Source organism: Calliphora vicina, chromosome 1, assembly GCF_958450345.1.
Source record: "Calliphora vicina chromosome 1, idCalVici1.1, whole genome shotgun sequence".
Classification (NCBI taxonomy): Eukaryota; Metazoa; Arthropoda; class Insecta; order Diptera; family Calliphoridae; genus Calliphora; species Calliphora vicina.
Window position 1 is genome coordinate 111,784,018 of NC_088780.1, and position 26,078 is coordinate 111,810,095.

Genomic DNA, 26,078 nt, shown 5'->3' on the forward strand with positions numbered 1-26,078 from the left:
AGACAATTATTGCCACTAAATCGCTTTGGTCCAATTTACGACAATCAAATTTACATATATAAAATGAGGCAATCATGTGACTGCAGAGAATTTGATTGGGACAATTTCTTTATTAAGCCCCAATTCAGCACAATAAAAATTGTATTAAATTGGTGCATTGCGGCAATCGTGAGATCCTACCTTAAGGCTAACCTTTAGGCTTAATTATTCGCAAGTATTTCTCACTTGCAGAAAAGTGATCAACCTAGCTAGGCCAGTAGCACGAAATAGTATTAGTGACTATGAACTCACTCCCATTTTTTTTTTTTTTGAATACATAGTTGGAATTTCGGTTAACAGGAATCTCTTTAACAACTAAAATTCTCACAAAAAATAAATAATTTATAGAACAAAATTCCCAGCTTGAATTATCCCTGACTCAGAATAAAATAAGCTTTATTTCATGTTTCAGTACAATAGAAGATTCAAAAGTACCACTAGTTCTCTCCCCTAAATTCCCCTATCCTTGATTATTTTATCCATTAAGAGAAAACGTACCAATTTCCCTTTCCCTATTTTTTTTAATCTTTAACGAAAAAAAAACTTTTGGTGAACAAAAAAAAAAGGTTAAAAAATATTTTTTCCGATTTTGACCCATTGTAGGTCCAACTTACTATGGTCTTATATACGTCGTTGCAAAGGTCTTTGAAATATCTATCATTATATATCCATATTGTCTATATTAATGACTTAGTAATGCAGATATAGGTAAAAAATCGAGGTTGTCCTGGTTTTTTCCTTTGTGGACCGATTTTGTCGATTTTAAATAGCAACCGAGCCGGAAGAATTCCGGAGATATTGATATATGAATCGTGTATGTAAGTTATTTGGGGGCTTTGGAAAGTTGATTTCAACAGACAGACAGACGGACATGGCTTAATCGACTCCCCTATCTGTAAGGATCCAGAATATATATACTTTATAAGGTCGGAGAATTATATTGTGGAAATTACAAACGGAATGACAAAGTTATATATACCCTTCTCACGAATAACAAAATAACAACCTGTTAATTTTTATATGACTGGAGGTTCAATGTTTAATATTTTATCAAAATTGTATTGCTAAATATATTTTCCCGTTTTTACACCGTTTTGGTTAAATGAGATGAACAAATTTTGTTGAAATAAATTTCAGTATCAAAGTGGGTCTCATATAATTAACTTATAGAACAAAAAATTTTATGAATGAGATTTCAAATGAGACTTCAAAAATATAAGGGTGGATGAAAACTAAGTCTTCATGAAAAACAATTTGGGCTATAACTTTATTATATTTTTTGCAAATATCAAAATGGCCCTATCATAGTCGAATAGACAATTGAAAGCTATTTAAAACAATTAAGAAAGTATGGTCGGTCAAGCCCGACCATATAATACCCTACACTAAGTAAATGAGCAAATGATTTTCGAAAGAGTGCATTATAGGGAACTATGACCAATTATGGACCGATCACTATGAAATTAGGTCGTGTGATTTATATCTATAAGGGTGGGTCGATTGTTTTCATGAAAAATCATATAGCAGAAACGCATTCTACGGAAAATTCTAAGAAATTTTCCCCCAGAAACCATAGGTCTAAAATCAAATCCTATCTTGCGCATTTCGACTTTTATCCAATGATATTTCAGTATTTATTTTTTTTATTGGATAAAAGACGCAATGCGCAAGATAGGATTTGATTTTAGACCTATGGTTTCTTGAGGAAACTTTCTTAGAATTTTCCGTAGAATGTCTCTAAAAGGTAAATTTAGAGACAATTTAATAAAATGATTAATTTCAGCATCCACAATGCTAAGAAGACTTAATTAAAATTAGACAATTTTTTATATACATAAGTCAAGAGTTTAAAAATCCGGTTGAAAACCGGAGTCGCTCACCCTAGTGGTTTCTTCTTTTGATTTGTATTAAGCTTATGTGTGTATAACGAAAATATAAAGCATTTCTAAGTTTCGGACTTCGAATGGGTCTAAAACGGAAAATATAAGCTAAAATGGACTCGCTTGGAATTGTGGATAACTTCAACCATATATCTTTATATTAAATAATTAAGGCAATACTTAGTTAGATATAATGGTAAACACATTCATATATGTGCATAGGTAAACATTTTTTATTTATTTTATTATTGCATAATTTAAAAAATGTAAATGAATCACAAAGCCAACATAAACAAAAAGGTAATATATATTTGAAAACCTTACGAAATAGTATTATGACAAGTTTTAGGCCCAATGTGCGTCATTTAAAAGTTCACTGATGATGATGAGAGTTTACGAAATGGAGAGTAAAGAAATGCGGAAAGAAATGACAACAAAGCTGTAAAGCCAACTCTTTCTACCTTATAATTGTTTAAGCGTACAAGAGCGTTCGTTAATTTCTGCGCATGTGTGAGCCTGTGTAGCTGTGTGTAAGTTAAAACGTTTTTACTTTTAACCAAATTCTTTGAGCCAGCCAATACGCTGAGCTGTTACTGCAATCGCAGTTGTATATTTACATTGATCTTTTGTTAAAATGTCGTAGATTGTGATCAGTTTTGTACTTTGTTGGCGAGAGGAGGGGGTTGGTTGATGTTGCTATTGACACTCTTTTTGGGATTTTTGTTGAGCATTTTACCAGGTTAATGTGAGAGTGCGTATGTATGTTTGTGAGTGTGGGGCTAAAACAGGGGTAAGATGTATGAGAGTGTTTTTTTTTTTTGATTGTTTGTAAATTTCTTACTAATGACATACAGTAGGTAGGTAGTACATGATTGTTGTTGCTGGTTTTTGTATCATTACAATACCTTTAACCATTTTACTTCATGATCAAGAGCAACATCTACAACGAATGCTGCCGATGGTAATGATGATCATGGGCAATGGCAATGCCAGCAGCAGCAACAATTGGTTTATCATTGGTTGTTGTAGTTTTGTTGGTTTTCTTTTATAGGTTTTGCATAATTATATGATTTTTGTTGATTGTTGGAGACTGCTTAAAAACAGCCTGACATCGTCGAAAAATTATCAAACCTCAGCTTGTTCCATTCGAATGAACACATAGTGATTTCGGTGGTGTTTCAAAAAAAATATACATATATTCAAAAGAAAATTAAATAAATTTAAATTAAATACACAACACAAATACATACAAAATGAAATTCTTTGTTGCTACAACTTGTGTGCTTTTATTAGCTTCTGGCATCCTTGCCAATCCCGCTGCCACTAAGGATAACAGTGGTGAACAACAAACAAGTGCTTTTGCCCACTGTCTGGAATCTGATTCTATTTCGTGTTTACAATTAACGGTACGGATTACTTAATGTACAACATACAGCAAAATAAATAAAAAACCCTAAAGGATTATATAATTTACAAAAACAAAAAAAAAACAAAATCTTACATACATCAAGAAGAAAGTGAAAACTTTATAAAAGTTGAGAAAAATAAATGAAAAAGACTTAGTAAAGTGAATTAAAACAAAAAGAACTTTTGCTTAAAAAGCAGAAACTCGTTAAAGAAAAGAGCTAATATAGAATAAAACCAAGAGAGAAAAAACTATAAAAACTTAATAAATTTCCAGAAACAAGTGCTATTAAATAACATTAAGTTATATAACAAGGATTATATTGTCTACAAAACAACCAGCAACCTTTAAAATAAAAGTGAAATGTATAAGTGGATTATATAATTTTTTATTGATTTAACACAATAGTGAATTAAAAATAACCAACAAGTTTTAAAATATATTACATAAAATGTTTCGTAACCATCTGTTTAGTTTGAAACTTATTAAATATACATATTCGCCCATAAATAGTTTTTTGTATTTGTGGTGAATTGAAACACAACATTGTAAAGAATTTTAAATATTTGTGTGTGTTTTTTTTAATTCACTTAAATTAATAAAGTGCTTATATAATCTTGAAAACTACACCAAAATATTGCATAACACTTGTTTTGCCCACTTCAGAAAAAGAAATCATACAAAAGTTTCTTAAAATCCAACATTAACCAGTGAAAAAAGCTGATTAAAATCAATTGCTATATAGTTTCGCAATATCTCTTTGAAAGTTGGAAAGTTTGAAAGTTTTCACAAAAAACTTGATTTGAACTAATTCTCAATTTTGTTGGCATAAATCACCAAATTCACCAAATTCAATTCAAATTTGTATTCAAAATATAATATTTTTCCTTATTTTACAAATTCCTAAATAGCTTTCAGTAAACCCCTACTTCAATTAAGTATTTATCTTCCGATCTTGTTTCATAAACTTTTTTCACAAATACTCAGTACTTTCCTTTAAATTTGTTGTAAATATTTCCTTTTCAATTACACAATATTATCATGTTCTTTTCATAACTAATATTAATTTTCTATTTTTTAATTATCCCCCACCCTTAGCTCTTCCGCAAAGCCAAATCAATCTTCGAAAATCCCCAAATTGAATTGTTCGGTGGTGTCTCTTTGATCAAGGCTAATGAAGGTCGTCAAGGCAAATCTTTGGATGAAAGCGCTCGTGCCGTTGAAGCTGCTCCCAGCATTGAAGCCCGCAACTCTGAAATCGGCAGCTATATGTTGACCAATGCCAAGAACTTCTTCGCTGAACGCTCATTGAACTTCAACTTTGCCAATGCTGCCCGCTCTGTAGCCCGTGCCATTCCCGATGACATCAAGGCCGATTTGCGTGAATTGGTTGTTGAATCCCGTACCAAGAAGAAGAAGTTGATCAAGAAATTCTTGCCAATCTTGTTGGGTGTCGGTGCTAAGGTTGCTGTCTTGGCTGTTGGTGCCATCTTCGGTTTGTTGTTCTTGGCCAAGAAGGCTCTTGTTATCTCTGTCATTGCCTTCTTCTTGGCCTTGGCTGCCGGTGCTAGCAGTGGCTTGAGCCGCCTTGGTGGTGGAGGATCTGGTGGTCTTTTGGGCGGTCTCGGCGGTTTGTTCGGTGGTAAGAGCTCTGGTGCTGCCTCCGCTGGTGCTAGCTCAGGTGGTTGGTCATCCGGTGGTGGTGCTCCCACCAGTGGTTGGTCCTCGGGTGGCAGCAGTTCCGGCTGGGACACCCATGGTGCCTACAGCTCACCCGTTGCCCAAACTATTGCTTACTCTGGCTACAAACAAGCCAGACGGTAAGCCATTCCTGAAACTTGTTACTGTTAATAATAAGTCTCTTTTAGGGTAATAATTATTATATTTTGAACAAATTGAAACAAAGCAACATTTACTAGGAATCTTTACGAACATTTTTAAAACAGAACGAAATAATTTATTTAATTATTATAATTTATTTTTATTTATTTAATTTATTATTATTTTAATTTATTGCAACAAAACAAAAAAAAAAAAACCTAAAAAGTGCCTGCAATCCAAACACAAACTATGAGAATTTTTTTAAAAATACTTAGAATCTTTTGTGGGGTTTTCAAGCTGGAGATCTTTTACAAAACCATGTTTCGCAATGATTTAAAATTCTCAAACACAATTATGTTAGATTAAACTTAAATGATTTTACATAATTGGAAAATATGTTTTCTTTTTCAAAATCTTAAAATTTTAGAATACCTAATTTAATATTTTCTTTAATTTACAGCTGAATACAAAAACTAATTCACAAAATGCATGAATACTAGTCAAGCATAATGTGTATTGAAAATCTTAAATCATCCTACTCTAAATTCTTAAACTATCTATCACATACTTTCTAACTATATTTAACTCCAACTATCTGTTTGTCTATCTATCTATATATCTCTTTCCTTTATTTTCTATCTATACCTATCTCTTAACTATTTCTTTAAATCCTACTCTTACTTCTATCGCTATACCAAAACAATACCTATTCTTCTATCTAACAATTTCAAAACACCTACAAAAGAAACGAAAAAAATACAAACTCATGACTTTTTCTAAAAAAAAAACATCTAAAATCTCTTTATTTCTTTTCATATTTTCAAAATTTAACAAAACTTTTTTAAACTTTACAAAATTCATTAACACTTTTCTAAATATTGTGCCGTCATTTCATCAACACCAGCAGCAACTTTCTTTTCATGCCATTTTTTAAGTACGCAGAAAATCACAACAAAAGAGCACCAACAAACATAGCCATCATCATAAATACAAATTGTCATTTAAATGTTTAATTATTTTCTATAAAAACGTAGAAAAAAATAAATTTTAAATTAGCATCCAACATTTCACCTTGCCATGAACCTTTTTCTCTGCTACTTTATTTGTTCAGAGTTCTTCATAAAATTTCGCTAATATTTTACTCCTTCCCGTTTCCGTCTTTTCATCTAACAACTTTACCATTTTCTTTTACCTTTGTTCTCATTTTTTTTTCTTATAATTATGTTTAACTTCCTTTTGCTGGCTGTCATTATATCTACATATTTTTTTCATTAAACTGTCATTACTTTTTACATCACCTTTAAAAGTTCATTTCAGCCTACGCCAATTTCAAACATACATACATAAGTATTTTCACTCAAACACCTTTACAATTTTTCTTTTCACCATAAATAAAAAAAACTCTTCTCTTATTTATGTTTTTTCCCTAACTTTTCTCATTTTATCTAATTTGCATGCTCTGCACTTCTTCATCTCTTCTCAATTACTGCTGTTGTTCTTTTGTTTTATTTTCATTAATTCCATTTCATAATTTTCATGCAAACAATATTTTAATTCTTTAATTTTCACAAAATTGTTTGGAAATCTTTTTTCTGTCACTTTTTTCACTCTCTCTCACAGTTTCTCTATCTCGATCTCTCTCTCTGTTTCCCTTTAACCTCTTGCAGCTTGAACACTTGAAAACCTATTTGTCATATTTGTTTTTGTTTTATGTGAATATACGAATAAAAAAACGAATTACTTTGCATTTTAATTACTTGATTTACTGTGTTTTTATTTTATTTATTTTTAAAAAACAAAAAAGCAGGGAAAATAAGAATTATGGTTATACAACAGTAAATATTCGATATCATTAACTGGAAGTGTAGCCAAGAGACTTTATGACAATTCTCTGTTGGCAGGTTAATAAAATATTTTAAATTGCATACATTTCAATGGTACGTGATCTTGAAAATGACAGTCATCAACGTTGGAATTACAAACATAAATATTTTGTAAAACAAAGAAAAAACAACATTTAGTTACCTTCCGCAAAGGGGCTAATAAAAAATATTATACGTGGATAGAACAGGAGTTAAGATTTTACAACACAGCCATAGTCATGGAAAAATTATAGCAGCAATTGGTCTTCATACTTGCAATAAGAAGGATTGGAAAGGAAGATATTGTCTACCAACATAGTCAACTTGTTGTTGTTGTAAGAGGGTCTGCCATCGTTCTTGAGGAAAAACTTAAAATGAAGAATGTTGTAATAATATAATATTTAATAAACTATCAATAAATTGTATTCGTATTGTATTGTATGCGGAAACTTAATTTGGAGACATCAATCATTGGTATTTTGAAGCATTCAGAAATCAACCAAGTGAATATGATTAAATTGAAGAGTTTACTCGAATACATTAGTTCTTTGACCTGGATTATGGTGTCGTAGTACATGAGGCTATGTGGGAAGTGAATATCGTGGGAAAAAGAACCAAATACTGTTTGTTGGAATATAGAAAATTAACGATGGGTCTGGTCTCGACCTTATTAATATGAGAAAGAAGCAAGAGCCTTCTTACATTTGTCAAATTTAATTATGGTGTCGTCGCAGTTAGTATGAGCTGTAGTACATGAGGCAATGCTGGAAGTGAATATCGTGGGAACACACAGAGGGATTTTGGAGTCAAAAAGTCAATTTTTCAAACACGCAATTTCAAAAATCAAATGATGTGTAGGGCCCATTTGAAAAAAAAAAGTTTTTGATATCGGAAAAAAATATTAAAAATTTTTTATTTTTTTTTTTATATTTTTTTTTTCGAAATATTAAAGAAAGAGCTATCTAAACTATTTGGGACACATTTAGCTAAGAACAATAGGTAAATAAGTTAAATTGATAAGAAAAAAACCCTTCATGGCCAAAATGTCAAATTTTGACCCCCTCTAACTCAGAGAGTTCTCGACCGATCTTGTTGAAAAATTGTGTCTGAGTTACTAACCAATAGAAGTAACCTTGCTGCAAATGGCTCGATCTGAAGACATCGATTTCAAAATTTGGTTCACTTGACATGAAATGCCCCATATGTATAATTTTCCCAATAATACCATTTACCTTTAACATATTTGAAAAAAAAAATAATTATGGGGGGATACCATAAACCGTTAAGAAGATATGCCCAAATCTATAAGTCTTTAAAAATTCAGGGCTATTCCTGTTCTCACTTTCACCATTCACCTTATTTTTGGAAGCATAATTACAACAATAGTATATAATTTTCTCAGCATTTCTAATTATAAATGTTTACACGTGATTTTTTTTAACCTTAATTATATAATTTTCGAAATTTTATTTTGTATGATATTGTTGTAATTATGCTTTCAAAAATGAAGTAAGAACAGGAATAACCATGATTATTTTATTTTTGATTTTCCATGGAAAAAAAATTTAGCCCACTGAAAGGTGTCTTGTTTCGATTTAAAAAAATAGTTTTCGGAAATTTAACATTAACATTTTTTGTCGAATAATAAACGAAATATCAAAAAAAATCTTATCTATGTATGGGTTTCGTGGGCGGTGGTCGTGACCGATTTTATTGGAACTCGGCATCCTCCATCCTTCCTCTTTTATTTCAATAAATGTATGTACCAAATTTCTAGACTTTTGCTCGAATATAAACAATTTTATGCAAAAAAATCAATTTGATAAAATTTTTCAAAAAAAATTTATTGCATTTGGATTGCATGGGCGGTATGCGGTGGGCATGGGCGATTTTAATAAAACTTGGCATACGTTCTTTTGTTTCGGAAAATACATGTACCAAATTTCTAGACTTTTACTTGGATAGGAAAAATTGTATACGAAAAAATCTGGGCAGTGGGCATTGGGTGTGGTCGATTTAGATAAAATTTTATTTTTTTTCTTAGTTTGGTCTCGATGCAAAATTTCAGCGCTCTACGACCACTCCTTATAATTTTTGGAAAAAAATGTACGAAGCCAACCCTCTGTGGAACATACTGTTTGTTAGAATACAGAAAAATATCGATGGGTCTAGTATCGAACTCACTAACATGAAAAATAAGCAGGACCGTTCTGACATTTGTCAAATTTAATAGCATTTCTATACTGTGCACTATTTGAAAGTATATATGTCAGAATGAAGACATATAGACAGAATGAATGACAAGGCAATCTTACTGAGATTGTATTGCACTTCTATATTGGATTCTATACAGGACACAGTTTAAATTTCTTATATCAAACAACACTATACTGCCTTATTCTAATGGAATTTATACGAAAATATGTGTTACCTCCAGGCTCTGGATCCATGATGCAACTACCCTAACCCCTTCCCTTCCATTAATTCTCGCAAAGCCACGCTTCTGTAAACAAACTATTAAAATATTGTAATTTATTTCAACATAAAAGCTTTTACTTTTCTTTATTTGTTGCCGGCACATTATACAAATTTCGGGCATTTAATTTATACAAACAACTTTGTATACAACACTGCATGCCGTACCGTATTCTTTTTGACTGCTTGTGTTTGTTTTACCCACAATATTCTCTGACCCAGTTTCGTTTTGAGATGCAGACAAAATAACGTAAATGTTTAAACGTTTTCTTAAAGTACTTAAACATGATTATACTAACAAAATAAAAACTACATTCATGGAGAAGCAATTCCAAAATTATGCTCGTCAAATGTCATATACAAAAACTGCTATATCAGTCTTATACCGCACAGCAAGAGCGGCAGAAGTAGCAGTAGTAGTAGCTGAAGTAACACATACAGCATCTAAGTAATTAATTTTTGGGAAAACAAGATTTAACAAGACTAAATGAATGTGGAGATTTTGTTGTTAAATATTTTCATTTTATTTGTTCGTTCATATAAAAATGATATAAATGACGGTATATGAATGTAAGTAGTACCTACATACTAGGGTATTCATTCGACTAATGATCGTTCGATTAATCGAATAATTTCTTACGAATAATTATTCGAACAATTTAAAAATTGCCATTTTCGAATAACGAATAATTCGAACAATTTTATGTAGAATAATCGAATAAAACGAATAAATTTTCATATCGGCCACATTGATAGAGCTTGATGTATAATACAATTTGTTATAAATAATTTAGAAATAGTGAATAATTAATTTACTAAAGAATTAGTTACTCAATTTAAAGCCCGAATTAATGAACGACATAAAAAAGTTCTTAATACGTTTATATTGTATTTGAGTTCAGGATCATGTCCAACTAGCTCAAATTTTTTAAAGCATAGCTTCAAAACGGAAACTAACGGGTTTGCTAGTCAATTGTTTTGTAGATTGTTCGGGAGTGAATCTGATCAGAATATTTCTATTGAAAATTTAATGATGGACTTTGTTTTCGAATGATTTTTAACATTATCAATACTTGAATTGTTAAGTTTAACGTTATTTTTTGTTTTTCTTTAACAACAAAATATTAAGAAACCGACAACAAAACCTCGTTCTTTACTTTTTAAACAAAATTAAATTATTCGAATAATTCGATTAAATTTAAACGTGTGATCGAATTAATCGAACAAGTTAAAATCACTTATTCGAATTATTCGTTTTATTCGAACAAGAGAAAAATCGAATAATTCGAATACCCTACTACATACATACATGTAGTAACTACTTACTAAGTACTAAAGGTAGGTATGTGCCATTAATACAAACAACATGTGTTTGTATGGTGTTTAGTACTCATTGTGATTAAGAGCAGTGTTGTTAAGAGAAATGGCAGTGCATTTTTTCAATGAAGATCATATTGAGCCATGGTCAAGTGAACTATTTAATGATGATAGTATGTATTATGAAATTTCCTCTTTCATGCACCACATGAAATATATAATGGACCTACCTTATACAGCCCCATGTGGTGTATGAATCAATATCTCTGCTCCGAGGAAATAGTTTAATAATACCACTAATAGTTCATTATTATCATACAAGCAACTCGATTTCAAATTTATGTACAAGTATAATGAATGATGCTTGGTTCGCTAGAGACATGGCAGGCGTACTTCTCTCCATCTAACCATAAAATACTACTTTGGATGCAGGACAGTTTATAATGGGGCCCGCAAGATATTATATGAAACGAATCTGTATTCTAGTCAATTGATTCTCTGAAACATACACTTATCCTAGTATAACAGATAATACCATAAGTGACATCGAAATCAGAACGATTGTGTTTATTCAAACCAGATGATTATCACATACATTTGGGGAAACAAAGTGGAAGCATTTAATTAAGTCCAACTAAATGTATGTGGAGTATAGTTCCTGCACATGTCTTCACATAGAATGTACTATTTTCGAATTCATGTTAAACGTCAATAAACTCTTTTCTTTTTATCATACCTTTATTTCTTCTACAAAAATCAATGTTATATATTGGATCTGATATACATTATTTAAAAGCCATATTTTATTACCGACTGTATGTAGTGCTATTTAATAGGAGAAAATTCTAGCTGAATTCAGTTCCACTTAAAATAAAACGCTATTATGTTTAAAAAGATGGTGGTTATATTGATTTTGTCATTCCATTTATAAAATATCGAAATATTGGACGTAGAACCAAAAAGGTTCTAAAACAATCTAGTTATGTCCGCCCGTATGTCTGTCTTTGGAAAACACGATAGTTCCAAACGAAAGGAGCTAGCTGGCATCTTTACTCTCTGTTTGGTATTGAAAATATGGGTTCATGATTATCGGTACTCATTTTACTAGTACCCCAATATCATCGGGTGATGTAGTACCTTGCATTAATTGAACCGAAAAATTTTACTTCTATTGTCTTTTGGTACACGTTTTTTAGGCATTCATCTGTAATGCTAGTTTTTTACTCACATTTGCTTGTCTTGCTCTCGGTTGATGTTATTTAAGGTGAGTAAACTTTATATTTTTATAGTTTAATTTTTTTTATTAAAGATGAAAACATGGCGAATTTATTTACAGGTAGTCTTAATTCTACAATAAATACAACTTTACCAAAGAAAATTGGTCAATTCACAAGGGGTCTTATCATGTCTTAATATTTCACAATGATTTTTATTATTTTTAAAGCAAAAATGTCCTAAAATAATACTACTCTGTATGCTATGTTTATTGTGTTATCGTAAACAATCAGCAGAGACCTGCGCCAAATGCCTAAGAGTCGGTTAAGCCGAGCTGTGATATATTAGGACATTATGACAATATGTCTAATAAGAGAACTCCCTCCCATAACATATTTTTCTAGTTCCAAGTTCCCCTGAGTGCTGGTCCAAGAAGAAAAAAACAAGTAAGAGAGCTATCTTCGGCTGTGCCAAATGTTATATAACCTTCGCCAAAATACATTAAAAAAATTATTTTAAATATTTTTAGATAAACAAAATTAAATTTTTTTTTAATTTTTTTAAAATTATCGAATTAACCAGGACAAGGTTTTTTCTTAGATCTTAGCCATTTGTGGGCTGAATTTCTCGATTTTAAATACCACCCGAACCGGGTCTATAGCGGACATATATATTTATGATTGATGTATGAAACATGTATGTAAGTTATTTGGGGGCTTCGGAAAGTTGATTTCAACATACAGGCGGACATGGCTATATCGACTCCCCAATCTGTGTACTTTGTGGGGTCGCAAATGAAAAATGTAGTAATTACAAATTTAAAGTCTACTATAATTGTAATCTGTGTACAGCTGCCTAAGTCTGAGTAGTCACAACAAATGAAAAACCGATCTCTACACTTGGTGGATATATAGAGTAAAGTTAAATTTCCAGCTGGCCATTCAAGGTTCTATTGGTAAAATGGATCCCTGATATTAACATCACATCGATGTTGATTTAACAAGAAATATTTCCGATTTATGCTGATTCAAACTTTATTCAATAAGGACACATAACTTTAAAAACGAATTTCCTTAGTAGTACCCACCTATATTTTTGAGAACCCTAGGTTTTTGTTAAATTGTTAGGATTTCTAATGAGCTGCATTTGTAAAGTAAAGTCCAGAGTTTAGAGACATAGAAGTAGAATTCAAATTAAAAAGTGTTGAGACAACTATGCATATTAACCTATTAATAGCTTTCGTCTATTTCTCAACATTGTTAATAATTCCTTTTAGACAGGTCGTCTGCGGTAATTTCAGAGAGATCGGAAAACGTTTAATCTACGAATTAACAAATATCTTAGAGAGTGAGTGAGTGAGATTTTCTATGCAACAAAAAGAGTATCAACTTTAATTTAAATCTTAAAGTTTTTTTGATTCTTCTTTGATTATGCAAGAATTATTCCATGCTTTATCTAGTGAATAAAATTTTATAAATATCTACAAAAGCAATGTACTTCAATAGTATCACCTTCACAAATTTCCAAGAACTAAAACAATTTGTGTATCAAATAACGGCAAACAATACTGAATAACAAGGTTTGAGCTTCGGTAAGCAATACAAAATCACAAAAAGGCGGTCCAATATAAACACCACTTTTCCTTATATCTCAGGGATGAACAAGTTGATATGATTGTACTTTTTTGATACTATTTCATATTTAAAAGTACCTTAGTACGCCTGTGACTCTGCAAACAAGGAAATGTTAATAAAAGCGAAGAAGGTAGTTAAAAATGTAATGCTTAATGATTTGTTACCTCTAAACAAAAAAGTTTACTAATTTTACTCTTAACTTTTATTCTTAACTTTGAAATAACATATCCTTTACTTAAAGCCTAAGTTGTGGCATGTTGCCTAAACAGACTCAATCAGACGTGCAACATCCACTGCCTCACTTGTATATCAGCACGGTGTAGTAAATCCTAGTTATTTAAAAGACCTTTGTCATTTAATTTTATAAATAAATCTTGTTTGATTTAAATTATTACGATATCACCATAATCATATTGAATACTGCACTCCAATTATACTCGAATAATACGTGATTAGTGTTTATAAAAAACCGGTTTGTAGGTTAACCGAAAATTTACACTTTTTAGAAAATCTGTTTTCGGTTAACTGAGTTTAATAAAACCGGATTAACCGATATTGAAAGCAATTATTTTAATAGTTTCAACAATACATTTTAATATGTAGAAAAAATAAATTATGCAGAAAAGTACATTACGTATAATTTGTCGGTTTAAGTAGTCAGGAATGATTAATATTTAATAAATAAATATGTATTTATAAATACTAAATTTCACAAATGATTAATAAAATAAAATTTAATGAACAAAGCAGACTAATAAAGTCAAATTTGGAAAGAAGATAATAAGGAGTGAAATCGTAAAAACCTTAACACATGTGATTTTTTTTTGATCAAGTTACTTATGTCAGTTGTTATGTTTAATGTCAATTATGTTCATTTGTTGTTAATCTTATCAAAATGAGTGACGAGAAAAAAGTACGTACAATTTTGAAGAACGTCTTCTCAGAGAACATGATTTATAATATTTTTTCATTCGTGCACTTCACATGACTGGAAACACAAAGCAAATGAAATTTGTCTGTCAATCACAATCAAATAAACAGACATCAAATAAAAATTCAAAACTTTTTTGATTTTCATCAATCATTGCCGACAACGCGTACTTGTAGCCGAAAAAGATCGACTGCACGCATACAAATATTTGTTTATTTGATCGTTTCCTGAATCACTTTACTGAATATCAAATTTTTATCTCAGACATTAACCATAATTTGTCTAAGCTACACATCAAATGGCGACAGCTATCCAAGACTTCTTTAGTTATAAGTATTATCTACTTATTAGAGTCTCAAACCTTTTAATATATTATAGCAGTTTGTTCGCACTACTTTTACCTCTCATCAATTCACATACATTCATGCAAAATAATTTTCAGATTTTGTTTCATCGAAATGTTTGAAAGGCGGCAAGGTGTATGGAGCTTCTGAAGAGTAAATATAAGATTTTTATAAAAGTATTTGGTAATTGTGAAAACCTTAGGACTTGAAGATTGATATTTTAGTTTACCTTAAAAACTAAAAAAATTATAAAATGAAGAAAAATATAAAATTTGAATTAATGTAAAATTTTAACGGTTATAACTATCATAACAGAATTTAGACCCTAATGTTCTTAAATTGATGGCATTATAATTATTGTAATTTTTCTATTTTCAAAGACCATAGCAAGATTGTGTTCAGTGAAAAGCCTTATATTTGTAACTTTTCAAATAAATTTGATTTATAAAGTTCCGTATAAACTTCCGTATAAATTCTAAAAGATTAAAAAAAATATTTTAACATTATTTCAATTGGGTATATTCTGACCTTAATATTTTCTCATAAAGGTAGTAAAATTATAGCTAGAATGTTATACATCGCTAACTTAATATAGAAACGCCCTAACCAAAATTTTCCTTACTTTACAGGAGAAAGAAAAAACTTTATAAAACTTAAAGATTTTTAATATTCTAGCATTTTCTTAAATTTTAGATTTTTTATAAAATGTTGTTTATAGGGCTTGTTGTGAGTTCATTTTTTAAAATTTATTGCAATTTAGGGCTTTTTATTATAAGTTTAAATAATTATGAATATGTATTTAAAACATATTTTTAAAAATAAAACAATTAAGGACAAACGAAAAATATAGTGAAATCAAAATAAGTATCACATTTTGTAAGGTAAACTATCATATAATTGGTGACAATCGGAAGGAATAAAATTTTTTAAATATTGTAAATGTTCACAATTTTTTTATTTATTGCAATTCTTTGCTTATAAAGGTACCTTGGTCCTTTGTTCATTTTCTCTACCTGTTTTCTCATAGTCTTCCTGAGATAAGTTGTTGGTTAATAATGGGAGCTCACCTAGCCATTTCTTTAGAAAGTCACGTTTTTCTTTATTGCGCTGACCAGTCACTGTGTTTCATTTAGATTGGATGCGCAGGTTTGAAGCTTTTTCGGGACTAATTTATGTGCCGTGCGAACCATCTTCCAATTACGAACCATCTTCTTGTTTAATCCCAATGTTGAGGGAAGCATGTTAAGGCATACTTGTAAACGGTTTGAATAAATTCTCAAAAAATATGATATTGATTTGGATCGTATTGTATTTTCAGAACATCTTTTCTTTTCTATGGAGATAATAAGGCAGGTAACATATAAACGCTTTTGTTCCCAGGACATCTCCAAAAACAATTTGAAAATATCTTTCCGTACACATTCTGTAAAAGCTGAACAATGCCTTAAGGTGCTTTTCTCACAGAATCGTGACGAGCAAGGTTCTCCCAGTTGTCTTGCAGGCTTATGACAAACTCCTTCTTTACCTTTCATTCGATTTGTTTTACTGAGATTTTATTCTTCCTTTTCGAAATGCATTCATCAGATATTTCAGTCATAATTTCGATGCTAATAAAATTATACTTAGTCGTGCGATTCAATTGCATAATGGATTTTTTCACAAAAATAAGCACTAAATGAGGCACGTAATATAAAACACATATTTTTAAAAATTAAATAAATTCAACGCCTACTATGCACATTGGTCTGGAGTATAGTTTTTTTGGCCAAAACCATATACTTTCTTTTTTACGTTGAAAATTAATTGAATACTAATAAGTAAGAGGTTGAAATAAATTTTAACACTTTTTAACCCTTTTGTGACCAATAAAAATTTAGAAAAAAAAAATTTTAATTAAATAATTTATTTTTAATGTGCTAATATTTCACACTCAACACTTTTCAAGATTTCATTTTATTCTTATTTTAAGTCTGTATTAAAAAAAATGTATAACTTAAAATATTTACATTATTTAAGCTAATTAAGCTTAAATAATGTAAATTTTAAATTAAACGGGCAAGTTATGGTAAAATAAATTGATTGCAATTATTTCCCAACATAATTTCAATTTTTAAAATTTTTCTCAACACTTTTTAACATTTTGTTTTATTCTGTATTAAAAATTAGAACCAAAAAATGTTTATGACCAAAAAAAAAATATATTTTTTGAGTAATAATTTGCTTAAACATTTTTAGTTTTTCATAAAACGGGCAAGTTATGGTAAAGTAAATTGATTGCAAATATTTTCCACCAAATTGCTCTAATTTCGTTTATATACTTTTCTCAACACTTTTAACCATTTTGTTTTATCTTTGTTTAAAGTCTGCATAAATATTCAAACTATATTTTTAGTGTAATTTTAAACCAAACGGGCAATGCATGATAAAATAAATTGATTGCAAAAATTTTCTTACATATTGGTCTAATTTTGGGTTTTTATATTTTTTTCAACACTTTTAACGATTTTGTTTTATACTCATTTATGTATAAATATTCAAACTATATTTTTTAGAAAAAGTTAGCCGTTATAAAAATTTCAATTTTTATCAAAAAAAGTTATGATAAAATAAATTTATTGCAAATAATTTTCAATATATTGATCTAATTTCGGTTTTTTATATTTTTCTCAACACTATTAACCATTTTGTTTTATTTTTATTTAAAGTCTATATAAAAATTCCAAAAAAATATTTTAAGTAAAAATTTGCTTTAATGTCCATTATTAACAAAACGGGCAAGACATGATAAAATAATTTGACTAAAAAAATTATCCAACAAATTTGCCTAATTTCGGGGTTTTATATTTTTTTCAACACTTTTAAACATTTAGTTTTATTCTTAATTAAAGTGGAAGTTTTAATGAATATAAATACAGTTTTTGAAAAAAACAAAATTTTTGAGTCAAAACGAATCTTAAGAAATTGCTAATTTTAACGAAAGGGCAAGTTATGGCAAAATGTATTGATTGCAAATAATTCCTAACATATCGGTCTAAGTTCGCTATTTGATAATTTTTTCAACACTTGTAAAAATTTTGTTTTATTCTTAACTGAAGTCTGTATAAAAATAAAAAATTAATAATGAATAAAATATATCTAATATATTCTGCACATCAGCAAATTTTTTTAAGATTTAACTTTTGACATATAAAATATATATCATCAACTATAATCTAAATAAGAAATATTTTATTATTTTCTTTATTTAACTAAAAAATCTGTTTTTAATTTACGAAAAATATTTTATTTTTGTTTCATCGCTGTGTAACTTGTAGTAGGTTTTTCAAAAAACAGAAGTCCACATAATAATATTTCAAGTGTTTACTTCCACATTGCAGTACCAAAAATGTCATCGCAAGATTTTAGTTTTGGCCATAAATTGTGTATTTCTAGACCTATGTGCTATGTATAAGCCTATACTTAGCATTGAGCAAGTAGTGAGTTAGGGCTTTTTAAAAAAAAATTATTAAAATGATTTACGGATTTTTGTAACTGCTTGTATTTTTGATATTTTCGGTCAGAGTACTCCAATTCTTTTATCAGTGGTGTTTAGGGGATTATCTATCGAAGTATGCAAAAAAATCAATTTTGGAAAAAAACGAGTTAGGGCCTTTCTATATTAAGGTAACGATATATACATTTGATACGACTGTGCGCGGCAAATTATACCAAATTATACCATGACAAACTAACGCTTTAAATTAAGAAATTTCTATATTCTAAACTTCACAGCTAGTTGTAACTTACTTAAGCATTCTTGAAAAATGATAAAAATATTAATTTTTGTTTCATGTGCCACAGCAATTACAGCCCAAACTGTAAGCACTATTAAATAATATTTTACTAATATTTCATTAATTGCCACTAATGTATTTTACTGTATAAATATTTCAGTTAAGTGGCGAAGATTTCAAAGAAGCTGTTGATATACTACTATACGGATTGGACCAACTAAACGTAAAAGGAGGTACTTTTTACATGTAAGTTTACGGCTCAGTTTCATAAATCACTTTCTTTAATAACTACAATTGGTTGTAGGGCTGGTGATATCAACTCAGCTTCTAGAATATCGGCTGACATTGGATATCGTTTCGATACTATTTTGCTTGATTACAATAATGTGCCACATGAATGCACAGTAGAAATCACAACGCCAAATAGTGCATATTCCACAATAAGTGTCAAATGTGCAGGCGTGGATGCCTACACAAAGCTAACATACAATTAATCGAACGATTTTACAAATAAGTGTTTGAATAAATAGTATTTCATTCAGCAGTACTTAACTTTGTTGCACATTGTAAAAGAAAATTTAATATTTTTATCAAACGATCTAAACTTTTGAAATGGTACATACTTGACCGGCTTTAGACCCAGATTCATTTAAGGGTTAATTCATTCGTTAGCGTACACTGAAGAATATATGGAACTTATCATGTTTATAAGTTCAATCATATAGAAAAATTAAAAAGTACCATCATAATCATCCTCTTAATTATGTTTCTGAATCATAGTCTGTCTATCTGTGGCCTAAAGCGAGGCCGATCTCAATGAAATTTCCCCTAAATGTACTCAGTTGATCAGAAATAATTTGTTGTCGATAACATTTAAATGCATGAATTTAGCAAATATATATTCAGGTCTATATTCAGTATGTAGTCTCTTCTGTAGTCTCGTATATAATCCTTTCTATATTCTCGTCTATAGTCTCTTCTATAGTGCCGTCTCGTCTATAGTCTCATCTATAGTCTCATCTATAGTTTCGTCTATAGTTTCGTCTACAGTCTCCTTTATAGTCTCCCCTGTAGTCTCTATATGGTCTCCCCTATATTCTCCTCTATAGTTTCACGTATAGTATTCCCTATAATCTTCAATACAGTCTCGTATATAATATCTTCTATAGTCTCGTCACTACTATAGTCTCATCTATACACGCAGAGAAAAAATATAGTTGGGCATGGTTACTGTAACAATTTCAATATTGTTACAAGTTTTTTAATAATATTATAGTCACAGTAACCATTTACATGATTGTGGTAAGCATAATATGGTTAATTTACGATTCACATGGTTGTATCAACCATATATATGGTTACAGTAAACAAATATATGTTTGTGACAACCATTCTTATGATGAAGGACTTATCATATTATGGTGCTCTCGGCTTAAGGCTTATCATAATCTGAGAACAACATATTATGATAAAAATATTCATCATAAATATGGTTGCCACAAACATATATTTGTTTACTGTAACCATATATATGTTTGATACAATTATGTGAATCGTAAATTAACCATATTATGGTTACCACAATCATGTAAATGGTTACTGTGACTATAATATTGTTAAAAATCTTGTAACACTATATAAATGGTTACAGTAACCATGCCCAATTATATTTTTTCTCTGCGTGTAGTCTCGTCTAAAGTCTCGTCTATAGTCTTGTCTATTGTCTCTTCTATAGTATCGTCTATAGTCTCGCACTTAGTCTTGTCTATAGTCTTGTCTATAGTTTCGTCTATTATCTCGTCTATAGTTTCGTCTCTAGTCTATAGTCTCATCATCTAAGTATAGGCTCGTCTATAGTCTAGTCTATCGGATCGTATAAGAGGCACTCAAATAATGTTATTATAATTTAATTGGGTGCTGCGAATTAAATTTCTTCGTTTAATAAGCATTCAATAGTGTAATAAATGGTTCATATAAAAGCAAAAAGTAATGCAAATAATGTAAGTAGTTTTTAAAATAAAATTTGTAAATAAAGTTATACATTTGAAATATGTTAAGAATAGCTTTTTATATTTTCCTCTCGACATTTTTGTTACTGGGAAATGCTAAAAAAGTATGAAACTATAACAGTATCAAAATAAATGCAAATAATACGAAATTTCTCTTCGTAATTTTAGTTATATGGTGATCGAATATCGGATGCCAAGAAAGTTTTAGATGCTGCTTTGGACCTATTAAACCTAGAAGGCGGACCCCTGTACTCGTAAGTTGTTATTATTTATTATATAGTTATATCTATTAGGGTTGTCAATTATTCGATTTTTATTTTAATCGAATAATAGTCCAATATTAGTTTATTATTCGAGTTTACTATTACCTCGATTATTCGAACGAATAAGGGGTAAAAATATTATATTCAGAAAATGTTTAATTTTATTTTGATAACAATCAATAAAAATACAAAATTAATAATACTTATACAGATATAAATAATAATAAATTATAGCATTTTAATTATATAAAGTCTGTTTAAATATTTTATGAAATAATTTTTCACTGAAAGGCTTTAGATTTCAAAGAATTTTTAAATTCGGATAATTCTTTCAGTACATTTATCAGGTGTATGTTTGTATCTGTGTTGTTTAATATTAATTGGAAAATCATTCCAATTCTTTTGTTGGTACTCACAATGTTTTCGTTTCCAGGTTATTTTTCATAATGTTCTGATATTGGTGTGTAAACCCAAAATTTCTAATAAGACTATCAATGTAATAAACTTAGAATAAAATTATAAACTAACCCCCATATGCATAAACAATTTATAAATTTATCAAAGGTTTATAAAACAAAATTTCCATACAAAATCTGTTTCATAAAACTTTTATAAATTTATAAACTGTTTATGCATATGTAAGTTTTTAAATTTTAAGATGAAAATTTTTTTTCGACTATTCGATTAATAGACAATTATTGATCAAATAATATTTTATTCGAATTAATAATATATTTTTTCCTCGATTATTCGTTGTATTCGAACGACAAGCCTAATACCTTTGTAAATATATATAACATTTTTTTTGTTTTTTCTTTACAAGAATACATGAAGTGGATGCTGTTTACAAATTTATACCCCAAGTTATTTACACTTATGACATTAATGTCCAGGATTATATGAGTGATAACAAAAATTGTATAATAACAATATCATATACTTACGATGATGTAAATGCACTCGTGACAATAACATGTGATGGTGATGAAGAAATAACTAAAAAAATAATTAATGAGAAGATTTTTGTGTAATTAAAAAATTGAAATTTATTTAATAAAGTACAATATTAAATTTTTCCATCGCCAAGTCTTATCAACAAAATCAACCTTAAATATAATTTATATAAATTTTATGATCATGTTCTTCGTCTATTTCAAAGACATACAATTTTTTTGTTAAAACATTTATTTTGATACTATCCCACTCGCATCCCACTAAGCAACCAAATAGGTCTTAAAGGAATAGACCCAAGCTTTCTTTTGAGCAAAAATAAAATAAAAAAGGGCCCAATTTAAACAAATAAGAAAGTATGGTCGGTCAAGACCGACAATATAATACCCTACACTAAGTAAAATAGCAAAAACATTTTTCTTTTAAAATTTCATCTATATATATAAAAGAGTAACGTTACTGACTGACTGATTCATCATCGCACAGCCCAAACGGCTGAAGCTAGAATCATGAAATTTTAACTGTGGGTTCCCCCCACCCCAAAACGATCCGATAAGAAGGGATTTTTGGAAATTCGAACGTTTAGGGGGTAAAAAAGGGTAAATTCGGTAACCTTATATCTTAAAAACTAATAAAGATACAAAAAAACTTAAAATTGCATGTTACTCCATTCAAAAAATAAGCTGACAGGTGTTTCGTACTTTTTCGAAATTCGAAACTTTTAGGGGAGAAAACGGGTAAAAACTGTATTTTGGTACTTTTTTGGCACCCTATGTATATTTTAAACCAATAGACATGGAATCAAATTTTAAATCGTATTCTTTACTTATCAAAAAATAAAAAATATAAGTTTGGTACTTTTTGGAAATTCAAACCCTTAAGGGATAAAAATTGTGTTTATTTTTTCATAAAATATGTTTTTCTATAATTTGACATAGACATACGAATATTTTATTATGACCTCCCACCACGTTACAGAAATTTATTTGAATAAAATTGTACCACCTCAATGGGGATAAAAAAGGTACCAAAAAGGGGATAAAATCGGGAAAATACATTATATTTGAAATTATTAAGCCAATTTTGATAACTTTTTTAACGTTGGTTTCTGGATTCATACAAAAATTAACTAACAGGGTGTTACTTGGAACTCGAGTACCAAGGTGTATATTGGGCCAAATCCGCGTAAACAGTTTGGTACTTTTTTTAAAACATATTTATTCTTGGGCACATTAACACAGATTTTAATATTTTGAGACATGCCTATATCATAAACAATTTTGGCAAAATGGAATATTTTTAAATTTCAAACTTGAGTACTTTTCTCCTAATGGTACTTTTTTAACATTTTAAATTATTTCAGTTATCGACATTAAAGTTAGCTGATATGTATCTGAGTTAAGTTAGTGTTAGGAATAGGGGATAATATTTAGGTACCAAAATGTGTGAACTGAACTATAGGTACTTTTTTGTTCTTCTAATGGTACTTTTTTGACATTTCTATAACAATGGACTTAGAACCATGAAATTAAACATATATGGTCCTAAGTGAGTGAGAATTGTAGGGGGAGACTTTTTGGTACTTTTTCTTTATTGAAATGGTACTTTTTGTTATTTCTACACCAATGAACCTAGAAACATGAAATAAAGCTTATATATAAACCGAGTGAGTGGGAAACCACAAGTGTGGGTTTTTTGGTACTTTTCTATATTCTAATGGTACTTTTTTGAATTTTCTATAACTATGGACTTAGAAACATGGAATTAAGCATATATGGTCCTAAGTAAGTCAGAATTCTAGGGGGAGACTTTTTGGTACTTTTTCTTTATTCGAATGGTACTTTTTGTAATTTCTTCACCAATGAACCTAAAAACATGAAATCAAGCTTATATGGATCGAAGTGAGTGGGAATCTACAAGTGACTGCTTTTTGGTACTTTTTCTATATTCTAATGGTACTTTTTGAATTTTCTGTAATAATGGACTTAGAAACACGAAATTAAACATATGTATATGGTCCTAAGTGAGTGAGAAGTCTAGGGGGAGACTTTTTGGTACTTTTTCTTTATTCAAATGGTACTTTTTGTAATTTCTTCAAGAAACATGAAATAAAGGTTATATGGAACCGAGTGGGTGGGCAACTACAAGTGGGTGCTTTCTTGTACTTTTTCTATATTCTAATGGTACTTTTTGAATTTTCTATAATATAATGGACCTAGAAATATGAAATTAAGCGTATATGGTCCTAAGTGATTGAAAATTCAAGCGGATACCCCGTAGTACTTTTTGTTTATTCTAATGGTACTTTTTTTAATTTTCTATAGCAATCGACTTAAAAACATGAAATTAAGCATACATGGTCCTAAGTGAGTTAGAATTATAGGGGGAGAGTTTTGGGTACTTTTTCTTTATTCGAATGGTACTTTTTGTAATTTCTTCACCAATGAACCTAAAGCCATGAAATTATGCTTATATGGACCCGAGTGAGTTGGAAACTACAAGTGGGGGATTTTTGGTACTTTTTATATATTCTAATGGTACTTTTTTGAATTTCCTATAATAATGGACCAAAAAATCGAAGAATTTCAAAACCACGGTTTCGGTTTTAAAAAATTAAAAACACATTTTGCATTTTCTATAATAATAACCCAGAAATATGAAATTAGACATTTACAATTAGATTCACAAAGTGAGACTTGATAGTACTATTTCCTTCAGCTAGTAATTTATATTTTTGAGTGATTTTCGAAGGTGGGCCTAACATGGGAGCTATGACCAATTATGGACCGATCACCATGAAATTAGTACGTGTGATTTATGTCTATATTCAAGTTAAATATGTTGAATTTTGTGTGTATACTAAAAATTTTGAGAGATTTATGCACGTTAATGTGATTTTCGGAAGCGGGTCTATATGGGAGCTATGACTAATTATGGACCGATCGTAACAAAATTCGGTGACATGAATTTGTGTATACAAATTTTATTTGCAACGGAATTCGTGTAGATACATATAAAAATTAAACATTTATGACCAATAAAGTCCAATTTCGGAAGGACATTTGTATGGGGGCTAGGTGAAATAATGGACCGATTTCAGCCAGTTTCAATAGGCTTGGTCCTTGGGCTGAAGAAATAATATGTACCAAATTTGAAATATCTTCAAAATTGCGACCTGTACTCTGCGCACAAGGTTTACATGGACAGCCAGCCAGCCATAAGTAACATTCATATAGACATAAATCATACGACCTAATTTCATGGTGATCGGTCTATAATTGGTCATAGCTCCCATATAAGGCCCACTTCCGAAAATCACTCACGAATATAAATTAATGATATTTTAAAATAAACATTTTTTTGCTCATTTACTTGGTATATGGTATTGTATGGTAGGGCTTGACCGACCATACTTGCTTACTTGTTTTCTATGGCGAACGAGTGCTTTGAGTTGAAATTTAACATGTGTTTTGTTATTGTAACAAAAACAAAATACATGTAAAACGTAACAAAAACAAAATACATGTAAAACGTCCACTCAAACACTCGTTCGCTATATTTTTCCGTTTTTGTCACAGAGAGAATGTAGTTTTATTTGTGATAACCGAATTTATCGATAATCAAATAATTCAGTTGAAATAACCGATTATTATGGCTGATAAATTTTTATTTGGGGTGGCAAGTTATTTAATTTAATTTGTAATTATTCTTTGTAATTTTATGAATATAATCGAATCATTCAATTAGCAACAAACCACAACGAATATTTTGTATCTGCGAGAAAATAATACGGCAACTTTATGAAGGAAACTTATAAAGAAATTTCTATACAAAAATGTTCCCTGGGAAATTTTTTTCGATTAGGAACCCTTAATTGGACCAGGCTTATAATATTGTAACTTATTAGGTAGAATCGTCTATTGTCTGGTCTGTAGTCTAATCATAAGTTTAATCTATAGTCGCATTATAGTAGTCTGTTCAAATTTAGTCTCATTTATAGACATCTGTAGGGCAAGAGTGACCCTAATAATGTTACATTATAATTCAGTTGGGCGCTTCAAATTAAATTTCTTCGTTTAATTAACATCATATGGTGTAGAAAAAAGTCAATATAAAAGCTAAATGTAATAATACAATTTAACTGTTTATTTTTTTTAAT

At 29.6% G+C, this 26,078-nt stretch overlaps 1 protein-coding gene and 2 long non-coding RNA genes across 3 annotated transcripts; all 3 read left to right on the forward strand.

Moving 5' to 3' along the window:
- The first annotated feature begins 3,163 nt into the window (after nt 1–3,163).
- Osi6 (DUF1676 domain-containing protein Osi6) lies at nt 3,164–5,942 on the forward strand. Its single transcript, XM_065515524.1, has 2 exons — nt 3,164–3,325; nt 4,423–5,942. The coding sequence occupies exons 1-2, from the start codon at nt 3,173–3,175 to the stop codon at nt 5,146–5,148; spliced, it is 879 nt and encodes a 292-aa protein (XP_065371596.1). The 5' UTR covers nt 3,164–3,172; the 3' UTR covers nt 5,149–5,942.
- A 12,740-nt stretch (nt 5,943–18,682) lies between these two features.
- On the forward strand, nt 18,683–19,243 carry LOC135963174 (uncharacterized). The gene is made up of 3 exons (XR_010576827.1): nt 18,683–18,780; nt 18,857–18,942; nt 19,001–19,243. It is a non-coding gene; the product is annotated as an uncharacterized LOC135963174 (long non-coding RNA).
- Nucleotides 19,244–20,706: 1,463 nt separating this feature from the next.
- LOC135964055 (uncharacterized) lies at nt 20,707–21,928 on the forward strand. The gene is made up of 3 exons (XR_010576862.1): nt 20,707–20,809; nt 20,874–20,959; nt 21,792–21,928. It is a non-coding gene; the product is annotated as an uncharacterized LOC135964055 (long non-coding RNA).
- Nucleotides 21,929–26,078: the final 4,150 nt, after the last annotated feature.

Excerpts from the sequence above, each read along its gene's own strand:
- Osi6 (XM_065515524.1), top strand. The coding sequence starts at position 3,173 with ATGAAATTCTTTGTTGCTACAACTTGTGTGCTTTTATTAGCTTCTGGC. Across the intron at positions 3,326-4,422 it reads TTTCGTGTTTACAATTAACG|CTCTTCCGCAAAGCCAAATC; the intron begins GTACGGATTACT and ends CCCCACCCTTAG.